The sequence below is a fragment of the Salvelinus namaycush genome, chromosome 3 (assembly GCF_016432855.1).
Source record: "Salvelinus namaycush isolate Seneca chromosome 3, SaNama_1.0, whole genome shotgun sequence".
Lineage (NCBI taxonomy): Eukaryota > Metazoa > Chordata > Actinopteri > Salmoniformes > Salmonidae > Salvelinus > Salvelinus namaycush.
In genome coordinates, this window is record NC_052309.1 from 2,054,908 (window position 1) to 2,073,456 (window position 18,549).

At 40.4% G+C, this 18,549-nt stretch overlaps 1 protein-coding gene across 1 annotated transcript in view; it reads left to right on the top strand.

Annotated features, from left to right (window-relative positions):
* Positions 1-17,518, top strand: part of LOC120044172 (potassium/sodium hyperpolarization-activated cyclic nucleotide-gated channel 1) — a 158,693-nt gene extending 141,175 nt beyond the window's left edge. Inside the window, exons 7-8 of the mRNA XM_038988756.1 lie at positions 2,292-2,456; positions 16,419-17,518. Of these exons, the coding sequence (XP_038844684.1) occupies positions 2,292-2,456; positions 16,419-17,518 (1,265 nt within the window). The remainder of the gene's footprint in view (positions 1-2,291; positions 2,457-16,418) is intronic.
* Positions 17,519-18,549: the final 1,031 nt, after the last annotated feature.

Consider the following 18,549-nt stretch of genomic DNA (forward strand, 5'->3'; position numbering starts at 1 on the left):
TGCTGCAATGTATTTCCAACTCTCTGCTCTCTGCTGCAATGTATTTCCAACTCTCTGCTCTCTGCTGCAATGTATTTCCAACTCTCTGCTCTCTCTCTCTTTGCTCTATCTCTGCTTTCTCTCTCTGCTCTCTCTCTCTGCTGTCTCTCTCTTTGCTCTATCTCTGTTCTCTCTCTGCTCTCTGTTGCAATGTATTTCCAACTCTCTGCTCTCTCTCTCTGCTGTCTCTCTCTGCTCTATCTCTGCTCTCTCTCTCTCGGCTGTCTCTCTCTTAGCTCTATCTCTGCTCTCTCTCTGCTCTCTCTCTCTCTTTGCTTTAACTCTGCTCTCTCTTTGCTCTATCTCTGCTCTCTCTCTCTCTCTCTCTCTCTCTGCTGTCTCTCTCTTTGCTTTAACTCTGCTCTCTCTTTGCTGTATCTCTCTTTGCTCTATCTCTGCTCTCTCTTTGCTCTATCTCTGCTCTCTCTCTCTCTCTGCTGTATCTCTCTTTGCTCTATCTCTGCTGTCTCTCTTTGCTCTATCTCTGCTCTCTCTCTCTCTGTTCAGTGTATTTCTTTAAGCTAGCTCATTATTTTTAGTGTGAAGCGATTATAGAGACGGAGGGGGTATGGTATGGTAGTGTTTCCCAAATAGCATCCTATTTCCTATATAATGCACTACTTTTGAGCAGAGCCCTAAGGAATAGGTCCCGTGTCCCGTGTGGCTCAGTTGGTAGAGCATGGCGCTTGCAAGCCAGGGTTGTGGGTTGAATTCCCACGGGGGGACCAGGGTGAATATGTATGAACTTTCCAATTTGTAAGTCGCTCTGGATAAGAGCGTCTGCTAAATGACTTAAATGTAAATGAATAGGATGCTCAGTGTTATAGCACCACATGGATTCTCTCTGTGCCAACAGAGATCGCACTTATGAGGAGCTTTTTCTATTATAACAGCACTAACACCTTGTTCACACTCACAGTTTGGGAGTCCTGTTTTCACATCCTGCAGGCTATGGCAGGCAGCTTTATAGCAGCTAACGCTTTTCACAGTAGAAATCTAGGCTGTGAATGTCAAGGGCATTGTCCTCAAACAAATGTCCAAGAATTCACGTCCCTTTCACTGTGACTTATTGTTTTGAAGAAGATATTGCGGTATTGGGACATGTTTGTCTACACACTAGCAATAAATATGAATGCTTTCATAAACTAGCTTCAGCTAGCATCAGCTAGCCACTGAGCACAAGACGGGTTTACTTTCTCAGTGGCTGTCTTTCTGATAGGTCTATTAGGATGGTTGACCCCACAGTAGTTTGTAGCAGGGTTAATCTTGTAGCAGGGGGAATCTTTGCGTTGCCTGAATTAGATCCAAGAGTTGCGTCTAATTTGAGGGGTAACATGTCCAAGGGCAGAGTCCAGTAATTACAGAACTAGCACATAATGTCCCAGTGGCTAACATGTTATACATACCATCTGAAGGTCTGAGATAAGGGCCAGGGACAAGGGTCGTCTACCACTTTAATATGAAGCTGAAGTATAGGAACTACACTTGATACATACAGGCTGGGAGTCAATCCAGCACAGATTATCTGTACCTGTGCACGGTGATAGACTTTAAAAGGCAATATCCCCAATGATCGTTGAGATGTCAGGATGTCTGCTCAAGAATCACTGTGTCTATTCGGTTGACTCTCTGTACTGTACATGCCTATGCTAGACAGCAGTAGCAGCAGCAGCAGCAGCAGCCCGGGCCTGGACATACACTGACATTTCAGAATCATTAGCTCAAAGTGACAACGTGATGAATTGACTCGCCACTGCTTTAGTGACAATGCAGCGGTGAAGGCTGTGTGCATTAGATCCAGCTGTACCCTGGACTTCATTCTTCATTTATATGGTCATTTGTCCCATGTTGGAGGTTCTACACCTCAGGTTGGGTTAGAGCTGATCTTCGTTAGGGCTGTAATTTTTCACTCCATTCGCTTCCCTCCCTCCCTGTGTGTCTGTCAAAGATCTGCAACACTCGCAAATAATGTATTACTGACAATGGATGTACGCATTTTGGCCATCAAGCCTTAGACAGCATAGAGACCGAAACAGAAAGTGCTTAGAAAGAGTGTACTCACACCCAGTAGTGATGAGATAAATATAGGATACCCGACCCATGGTCTCCCTGCAAAATATAACTGGAGAGCTTTTGAAAGTGTATGGAAATGTGTCCTTCTGTCATGACCAAAACAGAAATATGACATTATTTCAGTGACATCACAAAGCCAGAGTCTTATCGTGTGTGTTTTTTTTGTATTGTTTCTGCAGAGATCTGTCTCCTGACGAAGGGGAGACGCACGGCGAGCGTTCGCGCTGACACCTACTGCCGTCTCTTCTCCCTCTCCGTGGATCACTTCAACGAGGTGTTAGAAGAGTACCCTATGATGCGCCGCGCTTTCGAGACCGTAGCCATCGACCGCCTGGACCGCATCGGTAAGACCGTGACCATGCCTTGTGTTGCTACTCTACTGTGGGGATTGGTGCACTGTCATGGCCTGCCTGTGCCGTGCCATGTGTATGTGACTGTCTTCATAGTGTTTGCCCTCCTTCACAGCACTGTGTCTGTCTATCTGTCTGTCTGCCTGCCTGCCATGGTGATGCATGGCCTGTATGCTCTTTCCTTCTCTCTTTCCATCAAGTTAACTTCATTTTATAAAATGTTTTACATTGATAACATATCTTTACAATAATTGTTTACATTTGTAACGTTGATCGTTTTGTGTTATTAATAAATGGAAGGCAGTGCATGTCGCTGTCAATCCGAGACGGTGTCAGATCTGTCTGTCCAGGAGGGTGTGAGATCTGTCTGTCCAGGAGGGTGTGAGATCTGTCTGTCCAGGAGGGTGTCAGATCTGTCTGTCTGGGAGGGTGTGAGATCTGTCTGTCTGGGAGAGTGTGAGATCTGTCTGTCCAGGAGGGTGTGAGATCTGTCTGTCCAGGAGAGTGTCAGATCTGTCTGTCTGGGAGAGTGTCAGATCTGTCTGTCCAGGAGGGTGTCAGATCTGTCTGTCTGGGAGAGTGTGAGATCTGTCTGTCTGGGAGAGTGTCAGATCCGTCTGTCCAGGAGGGTGTGAGATCTGTCTGTCTGGGAGAGTGTCAGATCTGTCTGTCCAGGAGGGTGTGAGATTTGTAATTGCTGAGCGATTAGTGCTTTTTGAGGTCTGTTCGGTTTCGGTTCGATTATTTAAAAATGATCACGATTTTCGATTTCGGTTTTGATTATTTTATTTTTTTGCATTGAATGCATTATGAAATAATGACGTTACATTGATTTTAGAGCTTTTTAATGGAAATTCCAAAGACAAAATTAGAGAACATTCAATTGCCAAAATTGCCAATTGCCAAAATATTCCATTGTCTCGGTCAGGTCCACATTGGGTAGACATCAATAGAAATCACTATGAACTAGTAAATTATTTCAGTTGTGTTTTTATTACTTAGTTTTATTTTAATTACTTTATTATTTTTTCATTCCTTAAAGTCTTCATCTCACCCCCGCTCCGACGGTAGCAGCCAGCCAGACCATCTAATGTTATGTGCTCCCCATACTGTACTGTCTTCAGTCATCCTATTTAGCTAGTCTGCCGAGGTATGCTGCAGAGCTGTCTGACAACATCATTTTTCTAGTTCTTCAAAATAGATAAGGTATACTTTCATGAACTGTCTCTGTCCCTCTCTCTCTCTCTCGTCGTTGTGTACATTCCTCTCTCATGCTGTCTATGTGGTCTGTGGGTATCTAACCTAACGTAGCAGGTGTAAAAGTGTATCCGTTCAGAGATCTGTATTTAATGAGGAGATGCTCGTGTCTTCACCCTAACAATAGGAGTTGTTGTCCCAAAGACGGGAAGGCAGGCGACAAGCTTAGGTCGAAAGTAAGTCCATAGAAAAGCATTGCGTTATTTTGGACAGATTTTGGCGAGAATGAAACCTCTCGCTTAGCCTCTTCCTCGCTGATATGTCTCTGAGCAGGACAAAACTGGCACAATGGATTATGGTCATTGTAGTTAATTACCAAGTTTCTGCGCTGAACAAGGTTGTATATTCGCTTAATGAAAACTACACCCCTTCAGCCCAGAATTCCACATAGTTCTTGACTTGATTTCTCAGATTTCTCTGGTGAATGATTGGGCTCACAAAAAAACGAACTCAATGGAATTCCAGTAATTGAACCAACGTCGGTCAATTCGTTGTTTAATAACCAACAACAACAAAACATTTTGGTTAATCGCTCAGCACTACAGATCTGTCTGTCCAGGAGGGTGTCAGATCTGTCTGTCCAGGAGGGTGTCAGATCTGTCTGTCCAGGAGGGTGTCCGATATTTCTGTCCTGGAGGGTGTCAGATCTGTCTGTCCTGGAGGGTGTCAGATCTGTCTGTCCAGGAGGGTGTCAGTTCCATCCCTGCTTTGGTTTGGTGTTGACCCCCAACTGGAACCCCTTCTTGCGAGTGGATGGAAGCTATAATTCATCTGCATGTGCCTCCGTCTCCATTCACCTGCACACCTGGGTATGAGCAGCACCCCGACCCCGTCCCAAGGACCAGCCCAGCCAGAGCAGCCATAGACTGGCCTGGCCCCCAAACAGGGGCCCTGAGCTGGGCATGTGACACCAGGGAGGGAGGGCAGGGAGCCAGAGGCCTCAAAGTTAACCAGGCTTGACCAAGTTGGACCAGGCTTGACCAGGCTTGACCAGGCTTGACCTGGCTTGATCCGGCTTGACAGGCACGGCTTGTAGACATTATATGACTCCCCTTTAGCGTCTGGCAACTTTCCCAAAATTCCCCAGCTTTGCAGAAATCTCGGATGGGATATTCCTGGAATCAGGAGGGAATAATCAGGAGATATGAGAATCCTCCAACCTGGATTTCTGGAAAAGTTGGAAATTTGTGGAATCTACTAAATGTTGTAACTCTAGCTACTGTACACGGCCAGTTCCTTCACCTCTCACTCTGGTTCCTGCCAAGCCATGTTCCTTTCATTTGTTAGAGAAACATAGACACACTTTGCCGTTATTAGTGGCAATTTAACTAAAGTCATAAAGAAAGATAATCAATTAATCAGATAGAAACATAATTATTATAATGACTGAAAAAAAGGGGCACATGTATGTAATGCAACCAGGGCATCTTTTTTTATGCTGTTTTTCCTAAATAACTTCTCCCTTTTAAATAATTATGCTCATAATGTACTAGATTTGTACTATATTAATATTTGGGAAATATTCTGATATAATCTGGTTAAACTGTTTCTCCTCAATTGGCTGCTTTGATGCTACAAATATTATCTGATATTTATCTGGAGAGGTTGCCTATAAAAGTCACATTTCATCATGGCCACACACTCATAAGGAGAAGAAAGCATATAGCATCTAATGCTTGTAGAATATTGCACTAGTAATGCATATAGGTAATGCATCCGTATTGAGAAAGCACCCTTCTTCATATTGTGTGTACTGTATGTACTCTTTGTCCTAAGACGGCCATTATGTTTCCATGAAAAGTCTATAATCTTTTATCTTTATTAAAGGACAGAATACAGCAGGTGGCTTGGTAAGCTATATTTATTACGTTACAAGTGCCTTTTTGTCAGGTCTCACATTTTGACAGAAGTTTCGAAGTTAACTGATGTCGTATGCAACGTTTTAGAAATCAGCAATATTATTTATCTCAACTTTTGGTTTCTGCATAGATAAGCTTCATTTTGAAGTGAGCTTAGTAGGGATGTCAGAACTGTTTGTTTCTCCATGCGAGGTCTACTTTTATAATGTACACATTATTTTGCCCCCATTTAATCCCTAGCCCTCTCTTCAATTACTTTCTGCTTTAAAATGTTCACTTTCTTGAAGGATTTTAGCCAGACTTGGCCCACCTGGTTTGAACCAATGAGAAACATATAACTTAAAATAACTTATAAGGAGATTATTTAAAATAAACATTAGCTGTTTCAAATATTAAATTCTAATTAGATTTCAAAAAAATAAATCACACATAATTGAAAGGAGTCGTCCTAGATCAAGTATAAATCTTAAGATTACTTACTAAACATGCTTTATGGCATGTTAAAGTTAACATTACAATTATGACATGACATCAACAAATATTCTAATGTTATTCAAATGACCGGTAGTTTGAAACTATGAGCGTTAAGCATTAAAGAGTCATGGATCATTACCGTAGGAATATAGGAATTGGATAGGAGTGGTTGGGGATATTTATCATCACATGCATAAAGTATGGTGAGGGTATTCAACTGGAACTCTGGGACATTTGTTTGAATTGCATGGCCAAACATTTGATATTTAATAGCAGAAAGTTATTGTGAATTCTATCTATAACAAACTTTCATTTTGCTCAGGCACTTTATCATACTATCAACAACTATTACCAAAAAAGGGGCGATATGAGGAGAGTTTTTTGTGTACAGGTACCCAGTGTCTTTTAAATATAATTTTTTATAAAAACAAGTTGAATTTGCAGAACGATAGCGTGGAAATGTTGGCTCAAACCAGGATTAAGCTTGTGGTTTGTATTTATTTCCTGTTTGTTTGTTTTTTCTTCTTTCTTGGTTTATTGAGTTTGAGTTGGTATGGTATTTTTTCTTCTTTGTTGGTTTATTGAGTTTGAGTTGGTATGGTATTTTTTCTTCTTTGTTGGTTTATTGAGTTTGAGTTGGTATGTTTTTTTTTCTTCTTTGTTGGTTTATTGAGTTTGAGTTGGTATGTTTGTTGGTTTATTGAGTTTGAGTTGGTATGTTTGTTTGTTTCTTCTTTGTTGGTTTATTGAGTTTGAGCTGGTATGTGTTTGTTTCTTCTTTGTTGGTTTATTGAGTTTGAGTTGGTATGTTTGTGTGTTTCTTCTTTGTTGGTTTATTGAGTTTGAGTTGGTATGTTTGTTTGTTTCTTCTTTGTTGGTTTATTGAGTTTGAGTTGGTATGTTTGTTTGTTTCTTCTTTGTTGGTTTATTGAGTTTGAGTTGGTATGTTTGTTTGTTTCTTCTTTGTTGGTTTATTGAGTTTGAGTTGGTATCTTTGTGTCTCAGGCATGTTGTCATTGAATTGCTTTGCACCCCTTGTGTTGACTCAACATTGCAATACTATTGTGACAGGCAAGTCAATCAATCAATCGATAAAACATGGTTGGGATAGACCAATCAGAGCAAATTAATAGTCCACAGTGCCTATTAGGCGAATATGGTATGTTGTCATAGCGCTGAATGTACCTTCTTCTGGAAATGTGAAGGATTCCTCTCATAGCTTTGACCAACTGGCTATAGTACTGTACATCAGTTCCATTGCCCTGTAGATTCTGTCCACACTACCCTCTGAAACGTATGCCCTTTTGACCTCTGTGGTGGTCGTGATTTACATTTGCCCTTTTCACTAGAGAATAAGGTTGGCTTTTGGAAACAACCAACAGATGTGTCACATTATATTCCGTTTCAATACAAGAGCTGGCTGCCGGCTGTTAAAAAACACTTATCCTAAATCAGTAAGTGTTATGAAATGAATTTGTTAATTTGGACTTTAAAAAAAAGGGGGGGGGGGGGTTTGTCTCATACAAGGGAAAATACAATGTCATGATGAGTGCTGGATGTCTCGTTTATTTATGGACTTGGACTGCAAGTGCTTGTCTGGTTGGTTCTTTAAAAAAAAAAAGAACCATGCATTTGAAACAAATAACATGTTGCACAATTGACTGTATCTCTATCTAAAAAATGATTTGACCAGGAGTCCCTCTTGAGATGAGCACATCTCGTTTTCAAGAGTGTCCTGGCCGACGAATAGGCAGCAGGTAAACACTTTATTCCAATTTCAATATTCGCACAGCCAGGGGAAATGAACCAGACGCACTAAAATTAATTTGTTCTCAAGTACCTTTTTCAGAACATGAACTCACAGTGTTACATTCATTCACAAGGTGAATTCCTTCCTCCATTGAAAAGATACCTAAAGTTAGACGAAGGTTCCTCACAGTAGGTTTAACATAATCTTTGTTGTCAACATACAGGTCATTTTCTAAGTAGTAATTTGACAGAGGTAACTAAAAGAAAGGAATATTGATTGAATGTTACATGATATATTGTTTCTGTAGGCATTTTGAAAGTACTTGGATTCTATCAATGCAACTAAACCGATATTGCTGGGTTTAGGAATACATTTTCATCTGTTTAAAAAAAAAATGTTTTTCATTATTTCAGAATTATTACACTTCAAGCTTATTCCAGTTTGACATGAATTGTGAATTTTGTGATGGAGCCTTTTTTCTTTGAAAAAAAAATAATAATTGTGAAAACGACTACAGTGTATTTGTTGAGCTGATCGTTGTCTTTGTTTAAGTACACAGGTTAGAGTGACATGAGAGAAAACCTAAGCAGCTTTATGCTTTTCCTATTTTTAGAGTTTGGGCTGACGTCACACCAAGCAACCACCTGGTGAGGTTTTTGAGCTCTGTGTACTGCTCTGTAAACGCTTCACTGTTCTGTTACGTCCCTTCTCAGTAATTACCATGGGCAGGGATTTACCTGCACGGACTAGTCGGTTAGATAACCAATCAAATGTGTGAAAGCCCAGAGTATACATTTAACCAGCCTTATGGTCAGTAATCATTCATCTCCTAATTGATTAAGAGCCACAGTCTAAATAAAGTTAATGAGCATTAATATATAGGCATAGTTTAGTGTACTATTTCTCTACACATCTCATCAGCATAGCGGCACTAAGGGGAAAAGTAGCTTTTCAAATGGGATGCAACAGGAATGTTTATTTACTTATTGAAACAACTCAAGTTTGTTTTCTTGATACCAGCGAAGGTTTCTGGGTTTTTATTTTTATGTTCAAAAGTAGTTAAAAGTTTGCCACCACACAGAGATAACAAGATCCTGGTGTTTCTTTCCTTTGTTGGTTAGAACCAGCATTAATGTCTTCTATTGTTCTGATTGTTGTTCATTCTGTTAACCGCCTTTTGGTTCACTTTGTTTTAAATCACGTCTTAATTGGTGTGGTGTTTATTTCCCCTTGGGCCCTCACATCCAGGATTGACAGTTCCTACTTGGCACAGATGTCGTTTTAACATCTACTTTTGATATACATTTGGTTGAGTTGTCAACTAACGTGAATTCAATGTAACAAATTTAATTACATTTTAAAAAATCCAATGTCATTGAAGTTATAAGTTGGGTGAAAAAAATATGATATTCCCTTATGTTAATGACTTTGGGCAAATCCAATTCGTTTTCCATGTTGATTCAACATCATCCATGATTTTTTGTTGTTGAAATGAAGTGGAAACAACATTATTCAACCAGTTTGTCACCATACCATTAGTTCAATACAGCACAATACAAAATGCTTTGTGAAATAGCCACATTTCAGTTTGATTCATGACATTTCAGTACGGTTCATGTATACAGACAATGAAGGGTCATCTTTAATAAACAACACCTATTCATTTCAATATTAACTGGGAAGTGACATCTAAAAAGACACCAAGTATGTTTAGAAAGAGAAAATGTAACACAAATATGGGTATTCAGTGTTTAAACAGTAGATCTACTGTAAATCTACATGTTTAAACACACCTGATGACCTATAATTAATACACTTAAGAACAGGAAACCATTGAAAAACAAGTCTGTTCTTGTGGCTCAAAGTCTTCACTGTATCCCTCCACTGTCAGTGCAGTCCACGTTTCTAGTCATTTCCATGTCTAATTCCCTTTGTTTAACGGTAGTGGTTAAACCTATTTGTCTTACTGCATAATATCACTATATTATGCAGCAATACATTATCTCCACAGACCTCAGCTTCCATTTGATCAGTGTCAAAGCATTACTGAGCTGTGTGAGATTTGACTGTACTGTACTGTAAATATACTGTACGTGACTTACAAGGGCACTCCTCCATCCCATGACCTCAAGTTTCAACAATAACATGTCTGTGTTGTGCTCCTCCCCATCCAGAGTTTAATCGTGAAGCATTCTGTTCAGCAATGTATACTGATGTCATGTAAGTCTATGGTAACCCTGCGGTCAGTGTCTGGTGTTAGCGTTAGCATCTAGCCACTTCCCTAGTGTTCAGCGCTGTCATTGGTCCACATCCAAGAGAATCACAGCCAAGCCAATGACTGATCGGCTTCCTTGGAATGACTGATAAGGGACTCATCGTCTCTCACACAAAGCTTACCCAGTCTAAGGACAGAATCAATCACACCTGATCCACCTGCCAATGCTGATCCCAGTGCTGGCCCTGACGGTTGCTTTGTGTTGGTTGGTGAGGCATTATGTGTGGCATAACAGAGACTTGGGCTACGTCCCAAATGGTGCCTTATTACCTATAAACTTTTGACCAGAGCCCTATGGGAAGTGCACTATAAAGGGAATAGGGTTCCTTTTGGGACGTAGCCCCTAGGGATGGATTTTGCCAGGACATGTCTAGCCAACACTTACCTTTACGAAGGAATCCATTGATCCCCTTGACACTTTCTTCTCTTTCACACAAAGCTACGAATGTTAACATCCTGTCCTTATGGATACGTCTGCCTGCCACAAACAATTTGCCTTTGCCCTGCCGTTGACCCGGCCGTCTGTACAGCTGACCATATGTCAACAGAGAGGCTGTACAGGATATGGGCGTAATGAAAATGCCACTAGCACTGTATTTTGTAAAGGATAACATTTCGAAAAGGCTTACTTTAGATTAAATGGAATACCAAAATATAGTATTTAGTCAAAATGTTCCCTGAAAAAGGGGAAAACTGTTCAAATCCACCTTTAATTTTCAATATGTGAATTACTGTATTTTAACGTCACATTATTTCTTCTTCTAAATAGCTGCTTTGAAAAGTTCCTGTACCAACTATACATCTATTTAACCTGGTACTATGTACCAACTATACATCTATTTAACCTGGTACTATGTACCAACTATACATCTATTTAACCTGGTACTATGTACCAACTATACATCTATTTAACCTGGTACTATGTACCAACTATACATCTATTTAACCTGGTACTATGTACCAACTATACATCTATTTAACCTGGTACTATGTATCAACTATACATCTATTTAACCTGGTACTATGTACCAACTATACATCTATTTAACCTGGTACTATGTACCAACTATACATCTATTTAACCTGGTACTATGTACCAACTATACATCTATTTAACCTGGTGCTATGTACCAACTATACATCTATTTAACCTGGTACTATGTACCAACTATACATCTACTTAACCTGATACTATGTACCAACTATACATCTGCTTAACCTGGTACTATGTACCAACTATACATCTATTTAACCTGGTACTATGTACCAACTATACATCTATTTAACCTGGTACAATGTACCAACTATACATCTATTTAACCTGGTACTATGTACCAACTATACATCTGCTTAACCTGGTACTATGTACCAACTATACATCTGCTTAACCTGGTACTATGTACCAACTATACATCTATTTAACATGGTACTATGTACCAACTATACATCTACTTAACCTGGTACTATGTACCAACTATACATCTATTTAACCTGGTACTATGTACCAACTATACATCTATTTAACCGGGTACTATGTACCAACTATACATCTACTTAACCTGGTACTATGTACCAACTATACATCTACTTAACCTGGTACTATGTACCAACTATACATATATTTATCCTGGTACTATGTACCAACTATACATCTACTTAACCTGGTACTATGTACCAACTATACATCTACTTAACCTGGTACTATGTACCAGCCATACATCTATTTAACCTGGTACTATGTACCAACTATACATCTATTTAACCTGGTACTATGTACCAACTATACATCTATTTAACCTGGTACTATGTACCAACTATACATCTACTTAACCTGGTACTATGTACCAACTATACATCTATTTAACCTGGTGCTATGTACCAGCCATACATCTATTTAACCTGGTACTATGTACCAATTATACATCTACTTAACCTGGTACTATGTACCAACTATACATCTATTTAACCTGGTACTATGTACCAACTATACATCTATTTAACCTGGTACTATGTACCAACTATACATCTATTTAACCTGGTGCTATGTACCAACTATACATCTATTTAACCTGGTACTATGTACCAACTATACATCTACTTAACCTGTTACTATGTACCAACTATACATCTATTTAACCTGGTACTATGTACCAACTATACATCTGCTTAACCTGGTACTATGTACCAACTATACATCTATTTAACCTGGTACTATGTACCAACTATACATCTGCTTAACCTGTTACTATGTACCAACTATACATCTATTTAACCTGGTACTATGTACCAACTATACATCTATTTAAACTGGTACTATGTAGCCACTATACATCTGCTTAACCTGCAGATATGTAGCTACTATACATCTGCTTAACCTGCAGCAATGTAGCCACTATCTGCCTAACTTGCAGATATGTGCTTTATGATGTGCTCTCTATCAGCGAAGAGACTCGTAAAAATAAAAGTCCAGTGTTATAGACATACCTGCCAGTATAAAATGTCTGCATCCTTGAATAGGGAAGGTTGTAAGGCCTTAGCACCATTAGCAGTACACAGAGGAAAAGAAAACGTCTCTGTTTAAAAGATTGATGAGCCTTTGTTAAAGCTGCCAGCAGTTCCAGAATCTTACTCTGTCATCCTTACTAACCAAGAGAGTTTCTCAGCAATCGTGAGGAAAAGGTCAACACTCCAAAACAAATACATCCTAGAAATAAATCTTTACACCTCTCTTCATTCATAGCCAGCAGGCAGGCAGGACTAGAGCTATTCCATTCTTTTAAAATTAACATACTAAAGAAATTCATTTGTCAAACATAAAAAAGCTTTTGAATATAAAAAAATATTTAAAAAAAATAAGAAGAAATGAATAAACACTGACGATTTTGAGTTGCAATTTTATTTTTATTGTGGGAACTTCATGTCACTAAACTAAACTGTCATTAAAGAAATATGTTTTAGTAGTTGGGACCTATAGTTTTAAGGACTGTGTTGAAATATTTGTATTAGTGGTGGTTGAATCCTTCCAGTGTGTATTCTGTAGTGCATAGCTAACTGTTGTCCTACTGAATGTATAGCCAAGGCGTGAACTCAATGTGTTTTAGAATTATATTCTATGTCAATTCCTATGGTGTATTTATGAAAATGATTAGAATCTAATACATTTTATTCTTGATTAGGTACACTCCCCTGAGTATTTATTTTGACAGAGAAGCTAAAACTTTTCATTTGGCTCTATACTCCAGCATTTTGGATTTGAGATTAAATGTTTCGTATAATGCAACAGTACAGAATGTCACCTTTTATTTTAGTGTATTTTCATACATACATACAGTGCATTTGGAAAGTATTCAGACCCCCTTGACTTTTTCCGCATTTTGTTACGTTACAGCCTTTTTCTAAAATTGATTAAATAATTGTTTCCCTACATCAATCTATACACAATAGCCCATAATGACAAAGCGAAAACAGGTCTTTTTTTTTAACGTATTAAACATAAAAAACCCGAAATACCTTATTTACATAAGTATTCAGACCCTTTGCTATGAGACTCGAAATTGAGCTCAGATGCATCCTGTTTCCATTGATCATCCTTGAGATTTTTCTACAACTTGATTGGAGTCCACTTGTGGTAAATTCAGTTGATTGGACATGATTTGGAAAGGCACACAGCTGTCTATATAAGGTCTTACAGTTTACAATGCATGTCAGAGCAAAAACCAAGCCATGATGTCAAAGGAATTGTCTGTAGAGCTCCGAGACAGGATTGTGTCGGGGCACAGATCTGGGGAAGGGTACCAAAAGATTTCTGTAGCATTGAAGATCCCCAAGAAACACAGTGGCCTCCATCATCAGCTGGACGCCCAGCCAAACTGAGCAATCGCGAGAGAAGGGCCTTGGTCAGGGAGGTGACCAAGAACCCGATGGTCACTCTGACAGAGCTCCAGAGTTCCTATGTGGAGATGGGAGAACCTGCCAGAAGGACAACCATCTCTGTAGCACTCCATCAATCAGGCCTTTATGGTAGAGTGGCCAGACGGAAGCCACTCCTCAGTAAAAGGCCCATGACAGCCCACTTGGAGTTTGCCAAAAGGCACCTAAAGGACTCTCAGACCATGAGAAACAAGATTCTCTGGTATGATGAAACCAAGATTGAACTCTTTGGCCTGAATGCCAAGCATTGCATCTAGAGGAAACCTGGCACCATCCCTACGGTGAAGCATGGAGGTGGCAGCATCATGCTGTGGGAGATGTTTTTCAGTGGCAGGGACAGGGACACTAGTCAGGATCGAGGGAAAGATGAACGGAGCAAAGTACAGAGAGATCCTTGATGTAAATCGGCTCCAGAGCGCTCAGGACCTCAAACTAGGGTGAAGGTTCACCTTTCAACAGGACAACGACCCTAAGCACACAGCCAAGGCAATGCAGGAGTGACTTCTGAATGTCCTTGAGTGTCTCAGCCAGAGCCCGGACTTGAACCTGATCGAACGTCTCTGGAGACACCTGAAAATAGCTGTGCAGCGATGATCCCCATCCAACACTGACAGAGCTTGAGAGGATCTGCAGAGATGAATGGGAGAAACTCCTCAATTACAGGTTTGCCAAGCTTGTAGCGTCATAACCAAGAAGACTCTAGGCTGTAATCATTGCCAAAGGTTCTCCAACAAAGTACTGAGTAAAGGGTCTATGTAAATGTGACATTTCAATTTTTTATATTTAATGCATTTGCAAAAATGTCTAAAATCCTGTTTTTGCTACACACAATGGGATATTGTGTGTAGATTGATGAGGGGAAAAAACGATTCAACAAAACGTATCAAAATGTGGAAAAAGTCAAGGGGTCTGAATACTTTCCAAATGCACTGTACATACAGTACCAGTCAAAGGTTTGGACACACCTACTCATTCAAGGGTTTTTCTTTATTTTTACTATTTTCTACATTGTAGAATAATAGTGAAGACATCGAAACTATGAAATAACACATATGGAATCATGTAGTAACCACAAAAGTGTTAAACAAACCAAAATATATATTTTTGGTTTTAGATTCTTTAAAGTAGCCACCCTTTGCCTTGATGACATCTTTGCACTCTCTTAGCATTCTCTTTACCAGCTTCATGAGAAATGCTTTTCCAATGATAGTCCCACTAAGCGCAAACCAGATGGGATGCCGTATCGCTGAAGAATGCTTTGGTAGTCATGCTGGTTAAGTGTGCCTTGAATTCTAAATAAATCACTGAGTGTCACCAGCAAAGCAGCCCCACACAATCACACCTACTCCTCCATGCTTCACGGTGGGAAGCACACGTGCGGCGATCATCCGTTCACCTACTCAGCGTCTCATGAAGACACATCGGTTGGAACCAAAAACCTCAAATCTGTGGAAAATATATTTGGGCTGCAATCTGAGGTGCAGTTTCTCTATTGAACGTATCCTCTGCAGGAAAGGTAACTCTGGGTCTTCCTTTCCTGTGGCGGTCCTCATGAGAGACAGTTTCATCATAGCGCTTGATGGTTTTTGCGACTGCACTTGAAAAAACGTTCAAAGTTCTTTCCTTTTTCTGGTTTGACTGACCTTCATGTTTTAAAGTAATGATGGACAGTCATTTCTCTTTGCTTATTTGAGCTGTTCTTGCTATAATATGGACTTGGTCTTTTACCAAATAGGGCTCTCTTCTGTATACCAACCCTACTTTGTCACAACACAACTGATTGGCACAAATGCATTAAGGAAAGAAATTTCACAAATTCACTTTTAACAAGGTACACCTGTTAATTGAAATGCATTCCAAGTGACTACCTCATGAAGCTGGTTGAGAGAATGCCAAGAATGTGCAAAGCTGTCATCAAGACAAAGGGTGGCTACTTTGAAGAATCTCAAATATACAATATATTTTGATTTGTTTAACCCTTTTTTTATGGTTACCTCATGATTCCATATGTGTTATTTCATAGTTTTGATGTCTTCACTATTATTATACAATGTAGAAAATAGTAAAAATAAAGAAAAACCCTTGAATGAGTAGATGTGTCCAAACTTTTGACTGGTAATGTATGTTAAATCTTAATACTAATATATATCTATATGAATATATTACCTTTCACCTACTACCTCTAAGTATCTTACAACTCAATGTACTAGGTATCAACTATGTACAGTAGTTTGGTAATACATCACTCTCACTCAGATGTCCTCATCCTCATACCATAGTCACTCTCATTTCTAGTCACTATTACCCCATAACAACCCACACCAAAACATCCACCCTGCGGTGTGTTAATATGCTACCATGTCTATCACGGCTTAAGTCAACCTAACCTCTAATTGATCTACTCCTAACAGGGAAGAAGAACAGCCTGCTCCTCCAGAAGTTCCAGAAGGATCTGAACGCTGGGGTGTTCAACACGCAGGAGAACGAGATATTGAAGCAGATAATCCGTCAGGACAGGGAGATGGTGATGATGGTGGACCGCAAGCAGTCGGTCACAGGGATGTCAGTCACAGGGATGTCGGTCACAGGGATGAACACCACCCCGATATCTGGAAACTCCATCATTAACTCGCCGGCTCAGCCGCCCTACACCACTGCCCTGGGCAACAACCAGTTCCAGCAGTCAGCCACCCCTTTGACCTACAGCGCTTCGGCCGTCATTGCCCCCTCCGCCGCAGCCGCCGCCCGCATCCTGCCTGCCTCGGCGCAGGGAGTCTATCCCGTCCCCAGCGTCATCCATGGCAACCTGACCTCATCCTCGCCCGTCCCCCAGACTCCCCTCTCTCTCCATCAGCAAGGGTCCATCATGTCCCCGGTATCCTTCACCACGGCTGTGTGCAGTCCACCCGTGCAGACCCCTGGGCTGGCAGGCCGCAGCTTCCAGTACGGCTCGCCCACCGCCTCCCAGCTCTCCCTTATCCAGCAGCCGCTGCCTACTGGCCTACCACCACAGCAACAACTACCACAGCCACAGCAACCAGGAGGAGCTGCGGCCTCCTCAGCAACACAACAACCACAACAACAGCAGCAGCAGCAAGTCCCGTCACCTCAGAGGAGTGACAGCCTCCACAAGGCCAGCCATGCTCTCCAGTCGGGAAGCCTGAGTCGAGACGTGCGCCACCTCTCTGCCTCCCAGCCCTCGCTGCCCCATGACACGTCCCTGGGGCCCCGAGCGCACCCTGCAGCATCTGGGGACTCCCTGGCCTCCATTGCCCCGCCGGTGGCTGCGATCCAGGGTATGGGTATACAGAGCGGTCTCCGCACCACAGTGCCCCAGAGGGTCAACCTGTTCCGCCAGATGTCATCGGGAGCGTTGCCTCCGGTGCGAGCGGTGTCCTCTGCAGCCCAGCACAGGGATTCCACTGGCTCTAGGAGAGATTCTAGAAGAGATTCTACCTTAAGCAGTACAGAGACCGAGCAAGATAAGATGCGGTTCGCATCAAATTTATGATCTCATTTTTCTTTTTTTAAACTTCTGTTTTATTTCATTTTTAAATGGAGATACAAAAAAAGATAAAGATGAACTTGAGTATTTTTTTGTTTTCTCAAATTTTTCTTCAGAAAAAAAAATTAGCCTAAAGGAATTCCTGTACAGACTGCCCTTGTATTATATTTTAGACACATTTTCTCCCTACATTTAAGAATGTATATTAAATAAATATATATATATATATGTGTGTAAATCCAACTAGAATATTTGGCAAAGACTATTTAAAAGCTCTAGTATATAAACATGAGTCTTCCTTTCCAAAAAATACAAATATAGATATCAAATGTATGGAGAGGGGGGGGGGATGTTTGTTATTTTCTGTTTTTGTAAACTGGAATGCATCGTGATGAATCCTGACAGATGACTTTTGGATTATTTTTTTTTTGTACCTGCGAGAAGAGGAAGTAAAATATCTTCTCACATTACGCAGCTTTGTCACCACTGTGGAATAACTGACGCGAGCAAACCTTGAAACTGTCAACAACAAAAAAAGCACACACTCAAACATAAATCTAATGACATCATTTGTGGGACCTTAATCTTAGCAATCAACACAGGTACAATAGCTAGGTGTTCCATTGCTCTCAGCAATACATCCTCTTGAGCCACAGTGTCCTCACACAGTGGTCGGTGAACACCATGACAGTGTTATGGGTCCAAAGGGATATAAATAGACGTGATGCTCTTTTTTTGTTTGTAGAAGGATGATGTTGTGAGCAAAGAATGGATGATGCTGTTTTTAGTCCTAATTTCAGACCGTGATAGACGTTATGTAATGTTGCTTAACAAAACTATGTGCACATTTATAATATTTATAAACTAAAGATTATCACCATTATGCAATAGACTGTGATATAAAGATTATCTATATGTGTGTTGTAAATAGTTTTGTAGATCTAGTATTTACAGATACTGTGTGGTGCATTCTCAATCATAACAATGTCTTACTTCTTTCAGGAACCTTGATATCTTCATCATCATCATCATCATCT